This window comes from Myripristis murdjan, chromosome 5, assembly GCF_902150065.1.
Source record: "Myripristis murdjan chromosome 5, fMyrMur1.1, whole genome shotgun sequence".
NCBI lineage: Eukaryota > Metazoa > Chordata > Actinopteri > Holocentriformes > Holocentridae > Myripristis > Myripristis murdjan.
Window position 1 is genome coordinate 25682955 of NC_043984.1, and position 26892 is coordinate 25709846.

A 26892-nucleotide genomic window follows, 5' to 3' on the forward strand; every position below is an offset into this window, starting at 1 on the left:
TCCCTTATTTTCTTTTTCCTAGGGAATAATTGTATTTCTCTGTGGTCATCGGTGCATGTGGTGGTTCTCAGCCTGAAGCCCGTGTTTGTCCTATCATAACAAACATGAAATATTGAGACAATACTTAATAATAATCAAAGCTGTATTATCCAAACAAATGTTCATCATATTTGACTATAAAGGTATTTTTTTAAGACCAGTATTTAAAAACTTTACACTTTTGCAGCCTCAAAATATGTGGAAAAATCCCATTTATCAGCCCCATATTGTGATTCCCATCAAAAGCTTGGACACTAATTTTCAGTGAATAAAAATTATTTGAATCCAGGAAATCACTAAGTAAATACAGGGCAGAAGCTGGGCAAAACTGTTTCAACAGGGGGCGCCAAACTTGAAATTTTTAATGCAAATGTGTTGGCCAAATTAAGAATGTATTTTCTGTGAATGAACCTACTGCCAGTGGCCAGAGAAGTCAAGAACCTGCATTTACAGACTTATTATTTGCAATCACTGGCAGATGTCTATAATGTGGCTTTGTTGAGTGGCATGCTTGATCCAGCAAAGACAACAAGTTTGTTATGCATAATAAAGACACATTCAGAATGTAAAATTATTTATAAAAGTTTATTAAACAAAAAGCCAACGCATTTGAACATTATTTTACATTATTCAGCACAACTTTATATTAACAAATGCAACTGCATTGGGACTATTAGCCTATAAAATGAAGAGCTTTGGTAGTTTTGTCAATAAAAAATATAAATGGCACAATACTTACTCTTAAAACAAATTTCTTATTAATTTATTAAAACAAACGTCAATTACATGGTCAACAAAAATAGGCCACTGGAGCTGCAAAACAAAAGCAGATGATGTAAAGTTATGATTCTTCGTGTGTACAAAAAGCCAGTCTTCATTAATAAAATCATATAACAGGAAATATAAACTCAGTGTCCCCTTGATTATGTCCACCTGTACAATCTAATGCAGTTCAGCGCAACAGCTCTAAATTCCACCTTTTAACACCTTTTATAATGTTCAGTTTTTGTTGACATTGTGGAGAATGTCAATTTGATATATGTTTATTACTGAGGTTGTAGTTTGCAGAGGTCTTGTACTGGACTACATTATATTGAGAGGTGTTTCTAATTTTTTGTCCTCCCTATTTATGTACATGAGGGGGGACAGAATAGTAGAAACAGCTCTCAATAAAATGCAGTCCCGTACAACAGCAGCACTAACTATGAACTCAGTGTCAAACACAGAATTGAATGAACACCTCTATTACTGTGACAAAAAGAAAACCTGAGCATTATAGGCATCAGAAAAGTAAACTTTATAGCACAACAGTTGTATCGGACTGTATTAGATTGTGCAGGTGTACCTAATACATATCCATTTCCAAAATCAAACTTTCCACAATTTCAGCCTAATTTCAAAGGATTAATGAAATGCAGTGTCATTTTTTCATCCAATAATATAAAGAAGTGCAGCTGTATTTCATAAAATTCAAACAAATGATCAAAAAGGTGCAGTGCCCAGCTGCATTTCATCAAACCACAGGCCTCACCTGTCAGCCTCAGCCCAGTACAGAGATGAACATGACCACACCCATGAACTGGGTGAAGAGTATGAGCGGAGTGAAGAAGGACCACACTGGCCACAGTGCTATGTTAAAACTGTAAGGGAAAAACAAATATCACTTAAAATGGAAAAAAAAAATGTAGGTGGAAATACTGGGGTCATAAAGATAATATTAAAGATAGTAAAAAAATAGTATTAATAATCTAAACTCCCATATCCCCACAGTGTTGTGCACCCTGTCCCACTGGGAGATGGCGCAGACCCTTTTTCCCTTTTTATTTCTTAATTTATCTGTTTTCTTCTTCTCTAGCATAAAATTTACCATATAGATATAAAGAAGGGGAATCTGAGTCCTATAAAGTCAAAGAAAATCAAAATGTCAGGTAGCTTTAGTTGATTTTCTCTTTCTTCTCTTGTTTTTCTTTTCTTCCTTTCTGACAGTCATTTGCCGTTTCATCTCATCCTTAACATTTAGGCCTCCAGTCTCTGTTTAATGTAATGCTGTATGCCACTGTAGAACTGCATGTATGTATGTGATGTCATGAAACATCTATCTACTAAACCATTTGTTATGTATTTGTCTTGCTTCACCAATAAAAAATAAATAATTAAAAAGATACTATTAATGCAACTAAGGTGTCTCCTACACTGTCATACTGTACATCTGACATACATTCAAACAAAAAAAGGATAATAATAATAATAATAATAGAAGTGGTATTGTATAGTCCTAATGTAATAGTCCCTTACTCAGTTCCTAATTGACCAGAGACAATCTCTATAACAGGATTAAACAGAGGTGAGGACGATGTGGTAAAGCCCCACCTTGTACTGCGATAAGACACAAACAAAGACCTTTTTTCAAAATAACTCTTACCTCGACACTCTTTTCTGATCTTCACTGATTGGGGGTGAAGTGCTTGATGAATACGGAATTTGCAGTAGGTGCAATAACAGATCTGTTTTTTTTTGTTTTTTTTTTTACAGCTGAACGGCAATCTTCATTCTACATGTCAGATCGGCAGACATTCTGTATTGACGGCGTCTAGACGGATAATAGTGCCTTTTCTATCTATGCCCCTGATAAATTGAATTAAGCGTTTGGCAGTTTGCTGTGCTCTATCTTGTCCTGAACACAAGCAGATGTTACGGACTATTTCTCATGTTGGGTTAAGAAATCAAATCAGAGCAGTCAGCATTTCTGAATGAGCAAACTCACTAACTCAGCAAGATCTCGCCTCTCATCTACCGAGGCAAGGAGAATGGCTTCTGACGTGGGAGGGAGGGGGGTTATTTTCTATATATCACAGCCTGTCGTGAGTTTTTAATTATCTGTCCTTACCTACAGTGACTGCAGTGGTTTCAGTGAAATCTCAATGGCAAACAGGGGTAATATTCAAATCATGATTAAGACTGAGCAGTTTTTCACGCCTTTCACGCCTGGTGCCTTCATGAACTTTTTCGGAGACTGAAAACAATGCTCTGCAGTTTTTTGTTTGTTTGTTTGTTCGTTTTTTCATTAGGAACTCGAAAGGATGGCTTCAAGTTAAAGGCCATGCGTTGTTTTACCTGCAAGATGCCGCGATGAAGGCTGCTGTGGTGATGGGAGGAATGGCGGGGTACTCCTGGTCATAGTGCTGGATGCCTTTGAACCACTCCAGGTACACGATGCAAAACATGGCCAAAGACAGGGAGATTCCCAGCAGCACTAAACCCACATTGAACCACCATCTGGAGAAAAAAATGGAAGGAAATGTATAGGATCTGAACACATACTTTTTAGAGACTAAATAAAGCAGATCATACCATCTGCAAAATGTCAATTAGCTTAGCCAATAAGGAAAAATCACATCATATAAAGGGCATTCTTTTCTCCACTTATTACAAGAAAATTGATTAGTTTCACAGTTGCAACACACTGATTCTTCTCCCAAACTATCGCTGTCATGTGAAAAGTCCCAAATGTCAGCTTTTCAAGAGCTAATAAAAAGCAACCTCCTTTTCAGACTGATCATGCATTTCTGAGTTCATCCAATGGGTTTTGAAGTGACCGCAAGGGATGGTAGAACTGCATGTCTGCACAGAGGACCATGTAATCCTTTAATTTCACTTAAGACTTTGAGGTTTCTGCACAACAATGAAATAACACTATCGATTTGTACACAAACTGTGCCAGTATGTAGTGTGAATCTATGGGCCCAGAAACAGAAAAAAAAAATGTCCATTCGCTTTCTTTAACGCAGTACGCATATGCCATGACAATTCAGTTTACATCCTGGGTCTTCCTCACAGCTCTCACACCTTTTGATATCGTCATCCTCCATAATGACACGGAGGAAATCCACGTAGTAGGTCACAGCTACGGAAGCCACGATCCAGAAAACGGAGTGTCTGTTAATGCGAGGGAGTGGTTTTGTATCTTTCTCCTCTTGGCCTAAAAGATACAGAAAAGCACAATTAGAAAAAAAAAAAAACGAAGTAAACTGTTTGGATGCTAAGTGTAGTCGTGTCACTCCATGGCTGTTTAAAAGATAGTCAATTAAAAAGAGAGGCAAGTTAATAAAAAGAGAGGCAAGTTAATAAAAAGACATCTCTGTATGAATCATGACCATCTAAACTGACCATATAAATTCCCGTCGTATGTTTACATATTCTTGAAGAGATTTGCCTGAAGATGGAAGCTGTATTTTTTTTTTTTTTTTTTTTAGCCCATTGGTTACAAACATTACAATTTACATATTTGGGGCCAAAAATGTAAATGTTTTCCAGTCACCACTCAGTCACTCCTTAAATGAAAAAGCTTACACCTCTGACAGTAAAATTACTTTTTAACTTTGACCACTGCACAGAATCTGTTGCTAATGAACAAAAGTAAGTTTCTTGAGCCAGATGTCAAGGTGTACATTAAAAGTGGTGGCATCAGTTCAGTTGTGCCATACTCCAGGACACAAAGAAAACTGAGCACAGAAAGGTTTAAGGCTATAGCGTGGTGTTGCATTGATTACCAAATATGAGAAGTATATTGCCTTAACTGAATGTGCACAATCCCCACTCCTCAAGTTTAAGGAGCTTTTGCGGTGAAGCAGGTATGTTTCTCAGAGATAAGCTTACGTTTTGGAGAGCTATTAATCTCTATAATTTAGTGGTTGATTAAACATATCAATGCCAGCTGCTGGCTGGTGAAGTGCTTAAGCAAGCAGCTCCCTCCCAGGCAGAGTTCAGGATGAACTCCATGCCCTGAACAGATAGTTAGCCTACATCTTACTTCATCAAATTACATTATCCTCTCCAAAAGCCACTGGATATGTTATAGCCACAGCCTATTCTTGCCACTCTGAAGCATCTACTTGGAATATGGAAATCTTTAATATTAAATCCCCTTCACTGTGGCCATCAATAGAAAAGGGATGAGCATTCAGCAAATGTTTGGTCTGCTGCTTTTATTATGCATATCAATTTGCACTGGCAAAGAGATGACTCCTGGAGAGGCTACAGTGCAACAGTATAGTTTGGATCGTGTTGCTTGCAGTGCTGACACAGCGTTTGCACACAGTCAAAACAATCAAGAATTGCTGGATCCCGACCAGTAAGGGCTTCAAGAATAGCCTATTGTCTGCTGCAGGAGCTGCCCGCAGCCCAGCCCGGCAGCCCCGACCTGTTGCCTTCACATATTTCCACCAGTGTTTTCACGTCGACTTGTGATACAGGCATTTCCAGACACCGAGGAGCTTTTCTTCCATTTGTTATCGGTAAATACAAACGTTGACATCAGCAGAATCGGCAACATTGTCCAACAAAAAATCTGTATACACTGTCACCAATCAATATTAGCTAGCTGTGTCAACAACAACAACAGATTACAGTTAAGGTTAGCTCTCTGTGTTGGAGATGCTTACTCTTTTCATCTTGGTCATCCGATGCCGTTCCTTGCAAAAGAAATGTGGCATCTTTCCTAAACCTGTTTCTCAAAGTTGCAAGCTCATTGTCGTTTAACATGTCGTTGATCCTGCGCTCCCTTGTAGCCCTTTTTTTGTTGTGGTTGTTGCTGTTGTTGGTTTTAGTTTATCTCACTAATCTGGTAACGAGTTGGCTAAACGCTAACATCTAACTAGCCATGGGAAAGATAGCACTTCCTGTTAAAATGCCAGGCTCTTTTTTATGACGCATATTTTGATCGACACTTGTAGTTTTGGTCCGAGCCTCTGTGCAGCGGCTCATGGTTGTGCATTACAGCTCCTCACAGTGCCACATGTGCAAATACACTTTTCCATCAGCAGTAAAATCAGGTTATATTCATTCTGTGGAGTGGACGGAGGAGTGTGAGGGGTTAAGGTTAGCTTGGCTGTAAGCTGAACCACTTATTTAACCTGGAAACTGCGCAAAATCATGAATAATACATGCAGGCATAATGAATCTAATCGGTGATCCCATGCTAGCATTTGATCAGGCAGCAGCAGGCTTTTGCAGCATTAAATCTGCATTTACAGCGCAAACGGTGATTCATGCAATCATGCATGGATTGTTTGTCAGAATTAGTCAGAACATTTGTCAGAATCGACAAAGTAATAAAAGCAAAGTTTGTTTTGGATGCATATCCATATGTATTTTTTTTTTTCCACGTCTGAGACTTAAAATCTTTCCAAACAGGAGGACATGCACATCTCTCATCAGCTAATGTAACATGATCCAGGCTACTGGACGAGGCTTATCTTGACTGTCTACATTTACACTGATTTACTGACAAGGACTTGGTATTACACTAACTTTAGTCCCACTTCACTGCTGAACTGGAAAGCTGTGATGAGGCAGAGGCAGGGCTGGTGCAGATCACAGAGTTGTCACACTGCACACTTTGTTGCAGCCGGTTTGATGTTCATAACAATGAACTGTCATAATTGCCCTCTTGTCCTGTTCAGATACCTGCGCATGATGTATCAAGTGTATGTCACATAAAGAGACTGTCACCAAATAGTTAAAGAACAATAAATACATTGTCCAATTCTCTCCAAATTGCACTTAATCAAAGCCTGTGGGGATAAAAATATGACTTTACATAACTAGTTTCAGGGTGACGGTCTGTGAAACCTGCCTCAGCTGCCTGAAGGAGCAGCCACCCAAAGATTTTTATTATCACTGGTTTAAAAAGAGTTTTAGTGCCCTGTGGTTTAAATGTTATTTCAGAGGACTTCTTTTAATTCTGGTGTTTGATTTATTTGACATGTCATTGGGCAGTGGTTAAATTTAAATACAGAACACAAATTATTGATTATTTGGCTCTTTGTTATCATCCCTCAAAAATCCCTATCTGTCCAACGCCAATATATACACAGTGATCTCTGAAAAATAGATTGTCCATCTCATCTGTCTTGTCATGTGATTACTGCTGTAGATGCTTGCTGTTTGGCTGTGTTGCTCTTGATTAAAAATCAACCTCTTTCCAAAGACTCTCTAAGTTTTTCCTAGCATACTATTTTTTCTTTCCTTTTTTTCATTTTTAGGAAACTTTCTCTCCACTTGAGACTTGCATTTCACACACAAATAGGTCAAAAACATGGTCAGCTGTTTATTTTGCTGTTCCTGCACAGATGCAACAGGTGGAGTGTTACTAGGCTTTTACTGTGATGCTGCTGTTTACTGCACGCTACAGTTACCAGCTTGTTGCTCACTCTGGGGATTAGTAAAAAGAAACGCCTAGTCATGTTTGACACTTCCACACAGTGGCCCAAATGTCCTACAATGTTAGTACAACTGGACAAGTCCGGTTTACCTGAAGTGAAACATGAAAAGGACAGTGTCAGTGACAGTGACAGCTGTTTAAAATAAAAGGTAAAAGGATAAATTACCACAGGGCAAGTCATACTGAGTATACTCTTCCTCCAACTCCATCTAAAGGCAGAGATAAGATTTTGATCTGACAGTCAATATTTTTTTTTTCAAAACAGTAAACGACAGGCTTAGCTTCAGTTTCTGTTAGTGCCATGTGGGGTCTGGTTTGAAACAAAGAATGAAGTAATCTTGAGTCCAACTGTGGGCCATAAAACACCATTTTAATACTAGCAAACTTGAGTAACAGCTTCACTAATACCCAAAGTATGCAATATACAATTACAGGAAAGCAGTGTGATGAATGAGTATCAGTGTTAAACCTGCTGGGATTAGCAGAGCTTCATAAAGCTGGGCAGATTTCCTCCTGTAGTTCCTTGTGTGTGTGTGTGTGTGTGTATGTGTGTGTGTGCATGTGTACACAGGGTAAAGAGGCTGCTCATTCTAACGGTGGAAAATCAGACAGCATTAAAACTTCACCTGAGGCTGACACCAAGCGTCCTGCTTCTATGGAGCTTCTGTGTCCCTGGCCAAGTGAACCCCGTTCGGGGTGCCGAGGAATGTGCATTAGCCCCGTCCCGTGTGAGAGTCAAATTCACCTTAGGTGCACCTCTCCCCCTTCCCTTCCCCCATTCCAACATCCAATCCCACAGATAAGGTGCCGTTTCCCAGCCTTACCATGGGCTTGGAATGTGAAACAGAGCTGTCGTCTACCACAATTGGCATATTATACACATAAAAGTGACACATGCTACACCTGCTAATGTGTGCAAAGTCTTACTCTTGCTGCCGGGCCCGCTGCAGTCAGCACAACAACTGAAAATATTTTAAATGGGTCGCTCACCACTTCAATGGACTCAAACTATGCAGCACTCCTCTCAGAAATAATGTATTTGCATTCACATGACGGTATAGTATTCAATATTTTCACAAAATCAATAGGTGCTCTTTATGTCTGCATGAACCTGCTGCATAGCATGTTTTCAGGTTTATGTAATATTATATATTGAGTTCGCCATCCTTTCAGAATTGTCTTAAAATATCACAGAATAAAGTCATGAACTGGTAGTAAGATTATTTAATCTTCAAGATGATGTCATCTTTATAAAAACATCCAAGACAGAGGTCAGACAACACTGGCTCTTGATATTTAAAAGTCTACATACAACATGAATTTAATGACACTGGGATGAGAGATATCTACTTTACAAGTCTAACTTTCTCTTTCAAAACCTTAAACTTGGGATTGCCATTGATCTTCTTGCTGAAAAGTGCCAGCAACTCCTCTTCTGACTTGAAATTGCTGTCACCACTGAATGCGTAATAAGCTGCCATAACCTGTCAAATAAAAAGCAAACACTGCAATATTATCTGAAAAATAGGTTCGCTTGGAGGGTGAAATGCAATGTGTTAACACTGACTGAGTAAAATGTGACACTTGAGATGTGTGGATTATACAAAGTGAGTAGCTGAAGCTGAAAGCCTCACCTTCTTCCTGAGTTTCTTCACTGAAAGTTCCTGTTCAGGTGATTCTCTCAGGACCGCTTTGATCGTTCCCTTCCAGTTGAATTTGCCTGAGTCAGACAAAATCATAAATTAGCTGCTATCATGGAATATTTAAGCTGAGGGTCATTTCCCATCAGCAACACACTGTCAGCAAAGGAAACAATACTGACCCCTGGTGGCTGTACCCTCAAATACCATCTCCCATCAACTAAAAGATGCCAATTTATTGAAAAAAAAAAAAAAAAAAAAAAAAAAAAAAAAAATGCTGATTTTGAAAACCATGCTACCTTTCTGGGACGCTTGTTGCTCAGACTCCTCTGTCATGTGCACCTCAGTAGACTCTGTTTGGTCATCTGAAAATAAAATACAGTAAAATGGGTAAACATTCATTTAAGACAATTGTTGACATAAATAATTTATTTTTAATTTTAAAAAATGGGGTTATGACCACAGTAGCGCAAAATTGAGAAGAATCCTGACAGTCTTTATTGGCTGTCAACTGGTGGTCAGTTCTCCCTTGAAATCAAATGAGATGTCAATCAAATGTTGCAAAGCTACGAGTGTGAATATTGCAGAATTATTCAAATGAGATCTGAAAAGATTATTACAATAAGACTGTACGTAGAGCAGCATCAACAAATAAATCATGGACAGACCTTCAGAGCCCTTCTTGCTTTTCTTCCTTTTCTTTGTGGCGGTCTGATCTTCAGCGCTGTGCCCGTTCTGCCCTCCATCCTCCTCTTCCTCACACTGCCTCTTTCTCTTCTTGTCCTTTTTCTTCTTTATGCAAGTCGGCTCTTCCTGCAGCTCTTGCGCGGTCGTTGTTTCAGCACCTCGCTTGACCTTCCCGCTCTTCTGCTGACGGGCCTCTTTGCGCTCCTGCTTGTTCAGCTTCTTCTTCTTCTTCATGGGTGCCTCCTCTGTTGAACCGTTCTGCTCCGGACTTCCATTAGTCTCAGTCTTCTCTTCAGTCGCCGTCTGCTTGGGTTCCTCAGCCTGCGTGGAGGCCTCTGGACCCTGTCAGATTTACAAATCACATAAAGAACATGGCAAACCAAGATTTTCACAATGTCACAGCAACACTGATTGCACTGATTAATTAAAAAAAAAAAAAAAAAAACACGTAAAAGAGCACAGCATTGCAATTTTTTTCCTCATATCATCATGCACACTATAACTTGCATCATTTCAGCTGGTTTACATAGCAATGTTTTAGTGGCTGGGGATAGGTTTACCTTATGAATTGAACAGGTTAGAGATACACCTATTAATATCCATCTCAAATGCTGACTGTTCATGATCACTCCTTAGAGTCAGTGTTCCTTCAGCATGGCTTTACTTTTGTTTAGAAGTGTGCTGACTTTGGATTCACGTCTGCACCATCTGGTGGATAATACTAAACTGACAGCAGCATTTACATACAAGCGAAGACACTGTTCCAGTAATTAAATACTTTACAGATTAGGGATGAGACAAGACGAACACAAAGCGCAAATGCCATAATTTTGATGGACAGCTTATGTAACTGTATCATTTGCGATTAGTCCAGCAAAATAAAACATAGATGACACAGCGATTAACTTTTTTGGCCCCACGAGACGCATTGTCACTTTTTGGTATTGTAATACACTATATTTCTGCATGCTGTCCCATCCCTACTATAGAGTGAAGAAGGTAAGTCTGTGCAGCTGCTTTAAATTCATTTTGAAGCCACTGGAGCTGTTAAGGCAGTCTCATCTCAGAATTTTTGCTTGGGCCCATTAATGGAGCTGAAGTTCTCCGAGATAAACAGACAGTCACTGATGGTAAGGCAAACTGGCAAACAAACCAAAACTGGCAGTATCGCTGAGACAGATGGACTAATTTACATTGGTGGCTGCAGAGAAGATGTCCCACACTTCGTCCTGTAGACTGGGGTTGGAAATTTTCACACTGTTCCTCATCCAGTTCTGGAGAAGAGTCATGTGAGAAAACGGAAGGAAAACTGATTAGTTCACGTGTGCAGACTTGTTGACCCCTCCACCCGGCAGACACAACCGTGCATGACGCAGTTTGAACGAAACCTATTCACGGGAATGGTACTGACCTGAAACTTGGCCTTCTTTCTTGGGACGTTGTTGTATGAGCTGACTTGATTGAGCACATCCTTCAGCTTTGGACTGATTCCTGGTTTGCTCATGGCTTCATGGATTCTCTAAAGGGGAAGGATTGTCAGATTAGTAAATCAGTAGGGTTGTCTTGTGTTGGCATGCATTTTCAAATGACATAAGTGCAAAAAAAAAATCATAATTCCAGTGTTACTGACACTCTCCATTTGAACAGGACAGAGGGAGAATACACACAAAGACACAGGTTCAGCTGCATCTACCTGTATCCACTGCTGCTGCTTCACATCCCCTTTGTTTGACTTGGCCTCGTAGCCTTTGCCTCCATACTTCTGATCCTCACTGATGCATTTTATGTGATTTTTGTAGTCATCCCCCCTGTTGAGCACCAACAAAAAGACATTATCAAAACAAATAAAAACTGATGCACCTATTATAGCGAAGAGGAGGGCTAAATCACAGACAACGCTAACATTAGATCATCAAAAAAAAAAAAAAAAAAAAAAAAAAAAAAATCAGGGAGAGTAATCACCAGAAGTCTTTGCCGCAGTCGATGCAGGACAGGACCTGGCAGCCCCGGCACATGTTCACGTGTTTATCGACTTGCGCTTTCTTCAGGGACTCGCCACACGCGTTGCAGGTGAAGAAAACCATTTTGAACAATGGCTTGCTACCTGAGCTATGATGCTATCTTTAAAAAAAAAAAAAAAGCGGAATCTGCTGGGATCGGCGCTCTGTTACAGGCAACGATGCTATATGAGTGTACCAAAGCACAGGTATGCCTTCTACGAGTCACAGCGCCGGTCGGAGCTCACGTCAGCTAAAGCTAGCTCCTCGCTAAAGCCGGCAGAGACCTGACAACATTAAATTAACCTATATAGTCCTATGATCAAGCTTGTCGCGCCCTAAAATAATCCTGCAAACCTTCTCTGCCCCATTCCTGTAAAAGTTTTCAAAACACACGTGACCGCGGTAACACTCGGTAGCTGCATTATTTATCGTCCGTGCGCAAACGGCACTGAAGAAAGGTTCCGACCAGGGTCGTCACGGCCGTTTCTCGCTGCGGTTTAGATATTTAATTTGTAATCGAGTGTTTGAGCAGACCTAGCGTGTTGTTCCGCCCGATTACGATTTTTTCATGACTGCTGCTGTGTCTCAAAATCTTGTACTTTATGTCATCTGCTTCATGTGTAGGCTGCGAGCTGTACCAGGAAGTGAGGTATTGCACTGACAAGTGACCAATCATCCAAATAAAAGGTAAGTTGCTGAGGCACTTGTCTAGGGTTAGATCGCTCATTAACGATGAAGCAGCCGATACTGAATTGATTTAGTTGAAAAGCGGGTGTTTTTACCGCATCTGTGTCACGTCCTGTCTGTAATGAAGTGAAAGTGTGGATTTGGTGCAGCACCCCTGCACGGTGCATGTTAAAGCGGATTAGCTTTGTAGCAATTTTTCGTCCAATTTTTACCTGGTTGGTCTCGTGGCACAGAATCAGGGATCCGCGCGGTCTTTGTAATGTGTACATACAGCATCGATGATCATATTTCTGATCGGCTGTTGATGTGTTGTCACGGTGTAAATGCAGATTGTTGTCTTGAACGTGCCGTGTTTTGACGTCTGTCCCGTAGCTGGTTTGATGGCCGGAGTTGCGCGGTCCCGCAGCTGAGCCACCATGGACGCGCTGTCCAGCCACAGCTCGTACCTCCTGCAGCAGCTGCAGGAGCAGAGGATCCAGGGGCTGCTGTGTGACTGCATGCTGGTGGTCAAAGGGGTCTGCTTCAAAGCCCACAAAAATGTCCTGGCTGCTTTCAGCTCTTATTTCAGGTACCTTTGTTGTTTTAGGGTACATGCACTGCATCGCTGACTTTGTGGCAGTTTTCCATCTTTATACCTTCGCCATAGCGAAGTAATAACCTAGGCTTTGATCTTCCCAGGTCTTTGTTCCAAAATTCGCCGAGTCAGAAGAATGATGTGTTCAACTTGGTTATCCAGGATGTCGGTGGCATTGGGCAAATATTGGACTATATGTACACCTCCCATCTTGACATCAACCAAGATAATGTACAAGCACTTCTGGACATTGCCCAGTGTTTGCAGGTTCCCAATGTCCAGAGCATGTGCAATGCTTTTCTCAAGCCCTGTCCTCCACCGGTGGAGACCCCATCTTTCTCTCTGCCAGGTGTCCTGACCTCAGAACATGACTGCCTCCTGGGAAATAGTCTTCCTCATGACATGGAGCTCCACTGTCCTCCCTCTGAAGCCCAGAGGCCTGGCTTCAGCAGTGACCTGGACCACACCAAAAGGTTGCCTGTTTCTGCGCCTCATAGCAGCTCAAACTGCGAGACAGCTGGTGGCACCCAGACACCCGTTGAGAGGCAGCTCATCCATGGCTACAAGCTCCGCAACTTCTACAACAAGCAGTACTTCAAACAAAGTGCAGTACAGACGAACAGTGCTGCCGCAAGTCAAGGTCCAAGTCCTTTGGTGTTGGTGGAAGAGCAGCACTGTCAACTCAGGGTCAGTCAGGGTGGTAACAACACCCCTGTGTGCTCAGGAAACACAGTTCAGCCTAACCCGCCCTGCACCTCTACACCGGCTGAAAAGAACCCAGGCCCTTCATTATCACCTGTGGAAACTTTAACCACCCCCAGCTCTGACTCAGCAGACTCCATGCTCAACAAGCCAGTGCGCCCAAAGAAGGCTGTCTACCTGAAGAAGTACAACTACCTGCGGTCTCAGAAGGCTCTGGAAGAGATGTGTGCCGAATCAGCCAGTGAACCCGTCCTCAGCTTTCCCAAAGAGAGTCACCAGGAAGAGTCTTCGGTCCAGACTGAAGCTCCAGAGGCTCCTGCTGACTGCCTTGCAGAGGGCAGACAGGAGGCTCCTGAGACGGCAACAGATACCCAACTTCCCAGTTCCCCACCTGCGAACCAAGAGGAGCAGGATCCAAAAACGGCATCAGAGCAGCCACAGCCGACAGGACACAAGCAGTACTGCTGCGAGGTGTGTGGAAAGATCTTCAAACACCCGAGCAACCTGGAGCTTCACAAACGCTCACACACTGGTGAGTTCCCTTTCGTAACTGAGTTATCAGCACTTGTGATGTATAACTTGAAAAGAATTAAAGCAGTGTTTCACAGTTTTAATCGTAATACTTTTATCAGAGACAAATCTGTGTTCGCTTTTGCAGGTGAGAAGCCCTTTCAGTGTAACGTCTGTGGGAAAAACTTTTCGCAGGTACAGCCTGGTGTGAAATTTTAATTTGTCACCATTATTCTCATAGGTTCAGGTTCTTTCAGGCTCTCTTACCAATTTGTTTTTGCAGGCTGGGAATTTACAGACACATTTACGACGACATTCTGGAGAGAAACCATACATCTGTGAGCTGTGTGGAAAAAGGTAAAGTATCAACCACACTCATTATATCAGTTTCCATTATCTCCATTTCCACCATGCTTTGTTTATATGTTAAAGGATGAGGATGTTTGTCAGTTTTTCATCTGTTGCAAGATTGTATATCTGCATACACTTTATATTGAACATTTGTATTAAAGATGTATTTAAATGCTATTATGTTTTATTGTCCCTATAGTCAGTTGTTGTGTTATGTTACTTGAATATTGATCTGTGATCTTCAGCTTTGCTGCAGCAGGAGATGTTCAGCGTCACATTGTGGTTCACACAGGAGAGAGGCCACACCTCTGTGATATATGTGGTCGAGGTATGTGGCAGCGATGGAAACAACGCTATCTATTATACAGAAATGAGTCTGTGTAGTCATTACCATGTAATAGTCTTATGATATTTCAAAGGGTGAACCTCTACAAATGGTTGCTCCCTGCTTGAGCTGCTTTTTAAAAAGGCCCAGCTGGAAAATTGAAACATATTTAGTCTCATCATGTTGTCATCATGTTGGTGGCACAGGGTTTAGCAACTTCAGCAATCTCAAGGAGCATAAGAAGACCCACACCACAGACAGGATGTTCACCTGTGACCAGTGTGGAAAATCCTTCAACATGGAGAGAAAGCTACTGAAGCACAAGGTCCGCCATGCTGGGGAAAAACCACATCGCTGCGACACATGTGGTAAGCAGCCTGTATTCCTCTGTGGGTAGGCTGTCCACATTTGCTTTTAGTCGTAATGGTCCACCATAGACATAGACAGATGCAGCTCTGACCAGTGTGACCATTCCTTGTTTATCAGCATGTGATTTTTTTTTTTCCTATGATGTGCGTTCCACCATATTCTATACAAAGCACAATAGGTGAGATCACACCATTTCTTTCATTTGAACTAAAGCAGAGAAATGTCTTTGTTATATTTTTGCATTTGGCCGCCAAATCACAACCAGCACGCCAGCAATGACGGGGAGTCAGAAGTCCAAGTCCAATTCCAGTCACAGTAACTTCAACAAAGCAAAATAGATTTGTCTCGAGCATCGATGCAGACTGCAGGTTACCCTTGGTTTCTTTCATCTTGCAAGGCTTCATGAGCATGATGAGCTGTTTGCTACCAGATGCCAACATTCGCCTGCGTATGCCTGTGTCTTTAGTTAGTTAGGATTATGCTGTAACTGCTACTGAACCACACTGCAGTACCTTTGTAAGAGGCCTGAGACTCACATTTCCATTACAGGTGTTGTTACAGGTATTTGGTGCCACCCAAGTTTAAATTGTGCTCTCCTCTGCTCAAAAAAAAAAAAAAAAAAAAAAAAAAAACATTAAAAAAAGAGTAAATTCTGTGCAACATGTTTGGTGTGAAGACATCCTGAAGGTTCTACCAACAATGTTTTTTCCAGTGTCTTCAGCATTGTTACACTCATCATGTGATTTAACTCAATGCAGGGAAGTGCTTCATTGGCTCAGGAGACCTGCGGCGCCATGTGCGTTCACACACTGGTGAGAGACCCTACCTCTGTAACACCTGTGGTAAGAGTTTCACCCGTTCTGCCCTGCTGAGGAGACACAGCAACATGCACTGCAAGGGTCCTCCAGACGAAAGCCCTGTTACAGACACCTCTGAGCAGCTTAGAAGCTCAGACGGGACAGCCTCATTCCCTAAACCTGTCAGCCACAGCAAGCCTCCAGCAGCGTCCAGTGAGCAGCCCTTCCCCAGTATGATGTCCCACACAGGGATCGAGAAGCCCTCACCTCCTCCTCTGCCACCACCTCCACAACCACCACACGTGGATACTCCACCTCCCAGCATGCACCTCAGCCCAGCATCTCCTCCCACGTCCCTCCCTGAACTGCGCTCCCTGGTGCCTCATCACCTTCTCTCCTCTAGCCACCAGGAGAGGAGCCTAGCCCCACCCGCCCCAGACCACATGAAGCTTGGCAAATCAAACCTACCTCAGGAGGCTGTTTATGGCCCGTATGTGGAGAATGGGGCAGTGGCAGTGGAGATGGGGGGAGGTCTGGTGGGGCGGCCCTACCTGCCCCCAGCAGAAAACCACTGTGGTTCCCTTTCAACATCCAACAGACCCAACAGTGGCTCCTACAGGTCCAGTGAAGGCCAGTTCATCTCCAGTGTAACTTTATGGGGCCTGGCGATGAAAACCCTGCAGAATGACAATGATATGGAGCAGTGAGGGGTCAGTTCCAGTTGAAATGAGCACAGCACTCAGTTGTTCAGGGGACTTGCACTTTTTCACTGATGTTTACTCAGTCAGTGTGTTTGTTGCAGTGATAAGATAGGCCGGCTGCCTTGTGCTTTGTAGGTTGAAATTCACTGGTACCAGTTAATGGTAGCTCTCAGAATAAGACAAAACGCATAAAAAAAGTGTTTGAATCATGCATTACTGTGATGGCGTCATTTATTGTGTCCAGAGCTGTCAAAAGAAGTGCTTCCCAGTTTATTTTTTAACTAAATAAATTGAAGGTTTCAACTGTATCTGCTCTTTTTAAACACAGCCCACAGTCCCAGGATGGAAGTCAGCTATGGATTATCTAGCAGAATGTTTTCCAATTTACAGCTAATAAAAGAGAAAATTGCACTCAGGTATTTTCAGTTTGTACACTTTGCACTGTGCTTTATAATATAAACAATGCAGACCTATTTTGACCTATCAGTTTCAAATATTTATGTACTATATTCATATAAGACAATAAAATACACCGTTTTGTATGACATATATTGGTATTTCATGGAGAATGTATTGCTTTTTGCATCATTTTTAGTTTTGCACATGGTCACACATTGGGTCTTTTGTCTTCTCAGTGAATAGCCTTTATCTGAACCGCATGCCAGTTAAAGAGAGTGCACAAGAGGATAGACCCACACAGATAGACCTACACCCATTTCAATGCCTGAACAATATAAACGTGTTTATTACTCAAATATAATGTACTCAAAATATTTAGTAATGCCACATTTATTCAATTTTATATCAGCATGATTTCATATTTTATATTGACCAATAATAATTACAGTCAGTTGCTTCATGGTGACTTGAGTGAAATCAATTCTATAGTAGTGTTGTTGTCCTTTAATAGACTACAGGGGGAGCCAGAAACCAGATGCTACAATGTGTGATGTAATGTATAAAACATTTGGCAGTGCAGTGTGTGAAATAATCCTCATCGGCTTTGACTAGTTAGGTGTAGCACAAAACAGCTAATCTCACACTTTACTCTATATACTCATGCTATGTGTGTGAAGCACAAACTCCCATTTTCCTGGTTTAGGCAGCATAAGTATACACAATAGCATATTGTGTATACCTATCCAACTGCCTCAAGGTATGAACATTGCATTTGGGCTTATTTTGTTTTTGTCTTTTTATTGAGGGTCAGTATGTCGATGATATGTCTATGACCATGAATATGATCCACAATGCACACACATCTGGTAAACACTGCACCACTGCTGCAGGGTGGGAGAGTTGAAAACGGCACACTGAGGAGAAAAGCGTTCACAGCAAGATAAGTAGCTGATAATTGGCCATCATTGTCACAACATACAGACTGTGGTACTCCATGCCCACCAGATTAGTTGCCTAGCAACGCATTGGATAAGTCTGTTGTCATGGTGTTCATTCTCCTTCAGTGCCCTTTAGATTAGACTTGTCACCAGTGATGGACAAGAGACAGGAATTCTGGGTAAGAGAGTACACCTGATCCTGATGCTTCACGGTCTGAGAGGAGATCCCAGGTGAAATTTGTGGTTATGTTTAGAAGAGTCCGGAACAAAGTGTCGCTGACATAATGTTCATCTGCTCTTTATTGCATGATGGAGAGCCGTGTCCACACTTTATGAGTTGCACGCCAACTTCATGTGTTTCTAACTTATTCATGCTCAGTTTAAAGCAGTATAATACCAAAGTGTGTATGTGCATCAGCAAAGCCTTCTTATACAGAGGTGTGCGCAGATCAACCTAATAACCCCTTGGTTTTTAAAAGGCTTGAACCCCTCCTCACCTTTCCAATGTGATAGCCAATGTGTGAGTTCATGTCCGCGGGTAAACTCCAAAGGTTGGAGAAGTGGTTTGGTGAACAGAAGCCTCCGATCAGATGAGGAAAATGTAGATTAGTAAAGTGCTTTGAGATTTAGGCGTTTCATGCCCTAAATAACTCGTGTGCTGGCTCGTTTCCCCATTTGGGGGTGTTTTGGATCTACGCTTTTGAGCCAATGCACTCAAAATCATCTCGTTAATCAACACAAACACAGTATCAAACATCTTTATTCACAGTTTCATTATGCTTAAAGATTGTGTTGTAATGAGTGCTTAGTAAAAGCTCTTTCCTTGGATGAATAAAATAATAATAATAAAAAAAAAAAAATAGCAACCATGCATCACATTAAAATGTACAAAATGAGACAACCCGTTCATATAGTCCATGTGTCTCACTTTGACACATGTAATACTATGCAATAATTAGGTGATCATTTATTATCATAAGCGTATAAACCAACATTTCTGTGGCAGAATAAAACAACCGCAAAACAGAGACTGCATTACACAAAATTACATTACAGAAGTCATGATGTTTTTACCTGTCTGTTCACAGACTGGCCACAAAAACAATTAAGAGTCCAACTTATGTGGATGTTGACACTCTTAGATAGAACTAAAACAGTTTAATTTAACATTAATGATACAAAAATATTCGCTGTGTGTTACATATTCACAGCTGCGCAAGTGTTGCTATCTATCACTCACCAGGCTGAGTTGACTTTGAGGTTGTGTTCTCTCAAGCCATGACACTCTCGCCTCTCTTTCTCTCCCTCTCTCTCTCTCTCTCCCCATCATGCTAAAGTTAATCCTGATTATGTACGCTGTCTAACTGGTGCAGAATGAGACCAGGGCTAATGTCATTTTACCCAGAAACATTTGCAAAGCTCGTCTTTTGTTTCAGTATCTAATCATGTTTTATTGCTTTGTGTTTTCACAGGCATGTGAGGATAGGTTTAATTAACAAGTGAGTGTGAAAAATATGATTCCATACAAATTCGACCGACTGTGACATTTCACTGCAGAGAGTGATGAGAGCACAGACAGATTTGCCTGCATGAACCTGGGTTCTCCACTTCATATTTGTTTTGCTTTTATTTGGGGGGAAATGACGCTGACAGCAAATTGCAGTGGTGCATCTTTGACACACGCAATTCCTGATCACATCAAAAATTGATGACTCTGTTTGATTACTGGTGTTACGACATCTGGGATCCCTCAAAGATTCCTGTACCTCTTCATGCTGCCATGATGGATGTCACAAAAACCGTCCATTACTATTTCATTATCATGGATGTTTTTCAGAATTGCTTTTTCAATGTAGCTTTTCCACAGCACAGTACACATTACTGCACTTCAAACCGCATTAGCACCAGAAAATGTGGACGTGCTCTGGCACCGGTTCCAGCTGAGCAGTAATTGCTGTGAGAGTTGCGGCGTGTTGCATTGTTGGATGAGATGGATAAGTGGCTGACCTAGTCTCTGTGCTATAATTCCTCGGTGTGTTGCAATATGAAAGAGGCTTAAGCGGAAGAGAAGAATGGCGATTGTTCCTACTGTCGCTCTGCTGTCTGCTTATTCTGTCTCTCTCCCTTTCCCTCACTCTCCTCTCTATTTCTTCCCCCTGTCCCCTTTTACTCAAGTAGCACCAGCTTAACTCCATCTGTTGAAATCGCCTCCTCGGGTGCCACTCACACAGAGGACTTACTGGACAGGTACTAAAGCACAAATCCATTCACACAGTGTTTCCCAGTTGATTTGACATCTTAACTATCCTATCCTGCGGTAAGTTTGATGCAGTTTTGCTATGTTTGGTAATAAATGGGTCTCGGTGACAATGTATATTTGCATTATAAAGCACAAATACCAGCGCACATGCATATGCACTCATCTCTCCTCTTCTTTCTCTTTGCTTGTTATCTGCTGCTCTACTCTCTTCCCTTCTTACTGTCTCCAGCTCTACCTGTCTCTCTCTCTCTCTCTCTCTCATGCATACGCGCATACACACACACACACTGGCCCACAGCCACTGTACCCAGGTGTGTTCATCTCTGGGTCTGAGGTACATTTGCAGTTCCTTGAGATGCGTTTAGACACCTGTCAGTGTGTGTGACAGGTTATTCTCTGTGTTACCCCCCTGAGGCAAGGAAATGATGTTGTTTCAGCACATACACATAGGCTACCGCTAACCTCTGGAGAAAATGGCAGGGCAAGGAACGCAGTCAGTTTTGCCGCCATGCACTTAGGTTATCCAACATCCATGCCATACCAGCTGCATTTCAAATTCCTTCTCCAAATATTCTAGTAAGGCACTGCAGGAAAAGACGAGTGCAGAGATGATTGGCTACATCTGGGATCCCTTCAGGTGCTTTGTATCTATTTGCAGACTCCTATTTCCCAGCATCCTCAGAGGAGTGGCAACAACACATCACCACGGGTGTGTTGAGCAGCGACTGTGACTTGAAACAACTGAATACTCACAAACACACCGACGTGGACACGTGTGACAGATGGATGGGAAGCATGCTTAAACAAAATATCTAAGAGTACCAGGATCAGTCTCAGTCCAAATTATTGCTTCCATTACGAATGATATTAATGCAGTAATTGACCATTTTCAAGAGAAACTAATGATGCAATGCTCTGTTCTGTAAAGCCTTTAGAGCGAGAAACCCCAACCAAAGTCACTGTCTCACCCTCTTGAAATGTCCACAGGTTTCCACACACCATGCTGCGTTCACTTGAACTCGGACATCATAGTTTGGTATTGTAAATTCCTAGCCAGCAACAACTATTTTTTTTAGATTTCCTAAAACTGGGGTGGCAAGTTTTTTTTTGTTTTGTTTTTTCCAGGGCAGCAGCTGCCATCCTCCCCTCAATCTGCTATTGCCTACAGGAAGGCCTACCTGACACCAGTGTTTAAAAGAGTAAAGCTCTCATGAATGAGGTTGAATCATTTTAGCATTTTAGATAGATTTTTGCAAAATGGAAGGTTGATCTGCAGTTATTCACTGAATCACTATTGCACTGTAATTGGTGATAGATAAATACAATTTGGACTCTTCTCTAAATGCAAATGCTGCAGCTTGTAAGATTACTATAAGTGTGGGACGAACTGAGATCACACCAGACAAACTGCCTCATAGCAGCACAAAGCCGCCAGAACCCTCGACTGTGGGAGGACTGTGATGATTTCTTCATTTTTACCACAGAATACTATGTGCATATTTCTGCATGATTTAAAACTGTGCAGTCAAGACAAATCACTGCCTTCCATGAAAGCCAGCCAGTTGTGCCTCGTTCCTTATCTGTAACAGATCCTAACTAAGTGGATAATGTACACATGAGAGACTCTGCTCTTCTTGCTCGGATCCTTTTGATTTCCTGTGGTGAAAATATTACCCAATCAGATCTAACGATTCCCTAATCGCATGGACAGAGCCCTTCAGGCAGGGAGTGTGTGTGTGTGTGTGTGTGTGTGTGTGTGTGTGTGTGTGTGTGTGTGTGAGACAGAGAGAGAGAGAAAGAAAGAGGGGGGAGAGAGTAAAAGCGAAGGACGATGTTGTAAAATTAGCCACGCTGTCAGAGCAGCTTGCACTTGGCTGTGCAGGAATTGTCATCAGTGTAGCAGACTCAGGGAAGCCCCTCTCGCTCACTATCATCTTGATTCAGTCTCTCTCTCTCTCTCTCTCTCTCTCTCTCTCTCTCTCTCTCTCTCTCTCCCTCTCTCGCTCTCTCTCTCTGCCTGGGCAATCTAATTAGATGACAAATTGCTCCAGCTCTTCCACTGGCCCTGGCTCAGAGCAACAATCAGACAGGGAGATATCACATCAAGTGAAGATGGAAAAAAGAAAAAAAAAAAAACAATAAAATTATATGAGGTTAATAATCGATAGTAATAAATACCCAAGAGTAAAAGTAAGAGTTACCTATATGCCTATGTATGTGTGTCTGTATGCACACAAGTGCATTTGCATACCTTGGTAAGTGTTCGCATGCATACATTGAAAACCAGGCTTGCAAACACTTCTCACACACATAATGTTGCATAATGTTATGTTTCAAGTGAGTCACGTTCTCAGTGGGACCAATGCTGTGACTTTTTTGTTGGGACTCTGCTGTCTCTGAGCCGTTTTAGATCCAAAGAGGAGCTTCAATTTAAAGCCAAAGTTGTGCCTCCAAAGTGTCTCTAAATGTTTTGCCACACATCAGCAGAAACTGTGCTTTCCTCACAATTTGGAAAAGGTAGATAAATGTACAACTTGTGACCTTTTAACAAAAACACACAGAGTTATTGTTCTGTATTAGCCCGGGCATATTCTCTTCCTCTTTCTCTCTCTCTCTCTCTTGCTAATACAGCAGCAGCTATAGGACAACGGGGGTTAATTATATAATGCTTTGGAGATTTGCAAATCAAGGCTGCAGCTTCATTCAGGCATGAGTGAGCCTCTTCCAATGAGTTTATTTCAAAATCAAAAGATATGTAAAGTGCCAGCCACAGAAATCTGAGATTAGACTAGATTAGATGTAATGATCCCCTTATTTGCATACAGGAGTACAGTGAAGACAGAGGACGCAATGTAAGAAACCAAATGTAATTAAAGTAGCTCAACAGTATCTTGTTGGAAATAATACAACAAAGTAAAGACACATCTTTTTTCGTGTAGATTTAGTCTACAGGTGCTAAGAAATGCAGCCATCTGATTTCAACGGGTTTATAAATGAAGAAAAAAAAAGCAGGACAAGGTGCATTGGGTTATAATTACATTTCATCAGAAAATTAGTTTTGTTGCTCTCTGCCTATCCAACCGCTTGCCCGGGCTGAGAGCCTGCAGCCGATGGCACGCATAAAGGAATGCGTTTCCAGTCGCTCCCGCCCATGAGAGAAGGAGAAACGCACAATAGACAAAATAAACAACCAAGGTCGGGAAAATAACAAATGAGTTCCGTCCAATGATAAAATAATGAAGGCGTCTCTCCCTCCCGTGGAAGCCAATCCCCGTCTGTCTCCATGGCAATTGATATTTCTCAAAAAAATCGAAGGGGACTCGGGTTTTCCCGGACTGAGTCGGAATTAGAGCCGAGATCCCCCCCGTTACGCGCGACACATCAATCGGGTATTGGCTTGCGTTTTGAAATTGTTTACGTTCAGTCAAACAAGTAAGAAGGGGAGTATTGTGGAAATGGACACCGCTGATCAGGTTAGTGAGTAAAATAATGACAAAGGGCTTTTTGTCTCAGGAATGCACACAGTTATCGGTTAAATTGGCCACGTTTCGTTAATTGATAATCGAAATGGGAAAGCTTTTATCTTCCTCTGTGCTTTTTTCTTTACGCAGCTTGCATCTGTGGGGACATTCCAAGTGCTTAAATTACCTTTGGGATTTATCCGTGTTTTGGAGTGGGTAAGTTGGAAGTTTGTTTTTGCACGAAATAACTTCATTTATGCTGTAATGTATGCGCCAAGTCAATTATATAATGGAGTTGCCTACGATGTATTCTGTGATTTGCATGTGTGTGTGCGTGCGTGCGTGCGTTTGCGTGTGTGTGTGTTGCAGTGTGGTTATGTTATTTACAAAGCGCTGTAGCATCACTGAGACTGATGATTGCACTGAGCGGGAAACAAAACATCTGTAGTTATGACCTGCTGCGTTCCTGTAGCACTCATGGTGACATCTGAGCTCTGGCATCTATTGTTTTTTTGTTTTGTTTTGTCTTTCATAATAATAGTGATGTTGCTCCACTTCCACACTGCAAGGAACGATCCCAGCGCATCATCAATCAGCGCGGCAATGATCCGTTTTACCGTGACCAAACAGCTCAAGTTTATGTAATGATTTGTAGCTCCGTGAGAACTATATATGCCACGGTAAATCGTTATGTCGATTCCCCATTAATGCGTCTTTGTGGATATGTTGTGCCAGTGCTGTGCGTCCTCCGCCAGTGCGCAAAAATGCCCCATTTTACCTCAAGTGAAATGATATAATAGGAATCAACAATAAGATTGAGGAGTCCCAGCTCTGGGTGAATCAAAGCTTTATTTCCTGTCTCTTTCTGGGTGCCGTTTGTAGTCTTGTAGTTCTATTTCCCTCGTTTTCAGTGCAGAGTAGCCCAAGGGCAAAAAGAGATAAGTGATTTTTCTTTGATGTGAGTTTAGAGAAATTACTGTAGCCATGAGGGTATTCAGCTTATGCACAGATATGGGTTGTGAGTTTGCATATGTGTGTGTGTGTGTGTGCGTGCGTGCTGTGCCTGAATGCTCTTGCTTGTGTTTGTCTTTCCCACTTTTAGAAAAGCCATCAAGTGTGCAGAGATTCCTCAGTGAGAGAGTGAGTCTGGGCCTTAAAAAAAAAAAAAAAAAAAAACTTTTTTTTTTTTTTTGCATGCAAAAGGACTGAGCCTTGCTCATACTCATTCCCATTACACACATGTGACATTTTGGCTGAGATAAGGCAGATCTGTATCAGTGAGGTGAGTTACTGAGTGCAGCCCGTCGGCTGTTTGTGTGTGACCAGATTCACTGTGATATTTGTGGGCCAAAGCCAAAGAACAGGCAGATGATCCAAAGCACCATCTGTATGATGAAGATAACACTCAGTCACAGCTCCATCTGCATGTGTGTGTGTGTGTGTGTGTGTGTTCGTGTGTATGTACGTGGTGGGCAGGTGGAGAGGGGGTGATGATATGTGATGTTGTGTGTGACTACACACCATCCAGTGACAACATGTGACATGCAATGATCCATTGATCACCAGGTAGTGTTATTTGTTGACTGTCTCACTGATTTTTTTTTTTTTAATAACGTGAAATTATCTTACACAAGCCAAATTTCATTTTAAATGGGCCTCTCCACACACACACACACACACAGATTCACTAACCTCAAGAAAACACACTACCGCTGCCACACCTTCATGGCACAATTAAAAATGTGACCTTTGCTTTTCCCAAGCGTTTTTCTTCTCACCCATACCTCAAGAGAAGGAAACTTTTCCAACTGTGCCTCTAGCCAATGGGCTTATGAAAAATGCAAACAATTCAAATCATGACCCAGGTATTATGATTTATTCAAGAGGACAAATATCTGTGGTATGGAGTGGTGTGGTGTGTTAGGATGTGGGTATACTGCTGTAGGGAGGGTGAGATAATGCATTCACACCGTCCTATTTCAGCGGGTGTTATGTTGATGGTTAAGTATACTGTAAAAAGCCAGAAAAGGAGGTGGAGCAATCTCCATACAGAGTCTGCTACATGATTGGGTCCAGAATTATCTCATTCTACTTTATGTACCTCCATCTGGAGCCTAAATGATGCAGCTACTGTACATCTGCCCTCATTTGGCCCCCCTTTAGTCTCTGACTCCGGCTCGCTTCTGTTTCAGCCTCAGGAGACTCTGATGGGCACAGATGTAGGATCTGATGTTGCTCCCTAGATTAGATTTGAGAGTAAGGGCTTTTTGTTCTTGCCAGATTTGTAAGTCTGCCATGCAAAGAGTGACTTCCTCCCAGCCATAAACATTTTAAATTTAAGTTAGATTGGAGATGGCAGTCGCTTGTTAGGAGTCTGTAAAACCATTAATACAATGTCAGCCATATTTTCCCCCCACTGTGCATGTACGGCAATCATCCTTCATTGTCAAAAGCCTGACACAGACATGCTGTGGATTGCTTTGCACATTATGACACCCATAGAAACATATGGCTGTCAGGTTTGTTTACATGCTCCCAGGCATTAAAGGCATTAGATAGGGATAGGGAATGACATTTACTTTGCTAATGAAGCTCTGAATATATGGCTGCACGGTCTTGTGGACAAGAAGGTCCTTTAAAGGTTATGCTGACTTTAGTCAAGACAATTGCAATAGACCAGTGGGTTTCCTCCATAAGAGACTGTGTCTAACTGCTGGATCTCCACAAGGACAAGGCGAATTCATAATCAGCCATGTCTGTGGGAGATTCAAGAAAGTGGTATACAGCACAATTTGTGTGTGTCTATGTGTGTGTCTATGTGTGTGTGTGTGTGTGTGTGTGTGTGTGGAGGTGCGCACATACATGCACACGCAGGCTCTTGGCCTGTTTGGCACACTGTCAGTAGCTGGCATATTCTGCTCATACAGCTGTAAGGTCCCCTTCTCTCCTCCATTGACCAACTCATGCAGAAGCTGTCCTTTGAGATGTGCCCAAACTGTTCAGTGTGTCTTTATGTGTGTGTGTGTGTGTGTGTGAGAGAGAGAGAGAGAGAGAGAGAGAGAGAGAGGGAAAGAGTGATGCAAAGAGAAAGAGAGCACAAATGTACAGTTGATTGAGCACACAATGCAAATGATATACAGGCATTTTTTATGCGTTCAAACATCATCATTGGCCATCACACACAGGCCAATTCTGAACTGCTCTAGTAACTCAATCGCCTCCTACCACAG

At 41.9% G+C, this 26892-nt stretch overlaps 4 protein-coding genes across 4 annotated transcripts in view; 2 read left to right on the top strand and 2 right to left on the bottom strand.

Annotated features, from left to right (window-relative positions):
• Positions 1–610: 610 nt before the first annotated feature.
• On the bottom strand, positions 611–5731 carry tmem128 (transmembrane protein 128). Its single transcript, XM_030052688.1, has 5 exons — positions 5481–5731; positions 3886–4018; positions 3154–3315; positions 1571–1679; positions 611–852 (listed from the first exon to the last, which is right to left on the bottom strand). The coding sequence occupies exons 1-4, from the start codon at positions 5578–5580 to the stop codon at positions 1580–1582; spliced, it is 495 nt and encodes a 164-aa protein (XP_029908548.1). The 5' UTR covers positions 5581–5731; the 3' UTR covers positions 611–852; positions 1571–1579.
• Positions 5732–8470: 2739 nt separating this feature from the next.
• lyar (Ly1 antibody reactive homolog (mouse)) lies at positions 8471–12028 on the bottom strand. The gene is made up of 8 exons (XM_030052116.1): positions 11551–12028; positions 11282–11396; positions 11000–11107; positions 10782–10862; positions 9570–9930; positions 9201–9266; positions 8896–8981; positions 8471–8745 (listed from the first exon to the last, which is right to left on the bottom strand). Exons 1-8 carry the CDS (start codon positions 11670–11672, stop codon positions 8608–8610), a joined length of 1077 nt encoding a protein of 358 aa, XP_029907976.1. The 5' UTR covers positions 11673–12028; the 3' UTR covers positions 8471–8607.
• Positions 12029–12052: 24 nt separating this feature from the next.
• Positions 12053–17152, top strand: zbtb49 (zinc finger and BTB domain containing 49). The gene is made up of 8 exons (XM_030052115.1): positions 12053–12275; positions 12648–12843; positions 12954–14083; positions 14210–14256; positions 14345–14418; positions 14658–14740; positions 14944–15105; positions 15865–17152. The coding sequence occupies exons 2-8, from the start codon at positions 12692–12694 to the stop codon at positions 16608–16610; spliced, it is 2394 nt and encodes a 797-aa protein (XP_029907975.1). The 5' UTR covers positions 12053–12275; positions 12648–12691; the 3' UTR covers positions 16611–17152.
• A 6366-nt stretch (positions 17153–23518) lies between these two features.
• synpra (synaptoporin a) overlaps positions 23519–26892 on the top strand; it is a 30184-nt gene continuing 26810 nt past the window's right edge. Inside the window, exons 1-2 of the mRNA XM_030051976.1 lie at positions 23519–23674; positions 23813–23878. Of these exons, the coding sequence (XP_029907836.1) occupies positions 23657–23674; positions 23813–23878 (84 nt within the window). The 5' untranslated portion in view covers positions 23519–23656. The remainder of the gene's footprint in view (positions 23675–23812; positions 23879–26892) is intronic.

Excerpts from the sequence above, each read along its gene's own strand:
- tmem128 (XM_030052688.1), bottom strand. The coding sequence starts at position 5,580 with ATGTTAAACGACAATGAGCTTGCAACTTTGAGAAACAGGTTTAGGAAA. Across the intron at positions 4,019-5,480 it reads GGATGACCAAGATGAAAAGA|GCCAAGAGGAGAAAGATACA; the intron begins GTAAGCATCTCC and ends TGTATCTTTTAG. Across the intron at positions 1,680-3,153 it reads TTCATCGCGGCATCTTGCAG|TTTTAACATAGCACTGTGGC; the intron begins GTAAAACAACGC and ends TTTCCCTTACAG.
- lyar (XM_030052116.1), bottom strand. The coding sequence starts at position 11,672 with ATGGTTTTCTTCACCTGCAACGCGTGTGGCGAGTCCCTGAAGAAAGCG. Across the intron at positions 11,397-11,550 it reads GACTGCGGCAAAGACTTCTG|GGGGGATGACTACAAAAATC; the intron begins GTGATTACTCTC and ends GGTGCTCAACAG. Across the intron at positions 11,108-11,281 it reads AGCAGCAGCAGTGGATACAG|AGAATCCATGAAGCCATGAG; the intron begins GTAGATGCAGCT and ends CTTCCCCTTTAG.
- zbtb49 (XM_030052115.1), top strand. The coding sequence starts at position 12,692 with ATGGACGCGCTGTCCAGCCACAGCTCGTACCTCCTGCAGCAGCTGCAG. Across the intron at positions 12,844-12,953 it reads GCTTTCAGCTCTTATTTCAG|GTCTTTGTTCCAAAATTCGC; the intron begins GTACCTTTGTTG and ends TGATCTTCCCAG. Across the intron at positions 15,106-15,864 it reads ACATCGCTGCGACACATGTG|GGAAGTGCTTCATTGGCTCA; the intron begins GTAAGCAGCCTG and ends AACTCAATGCAG.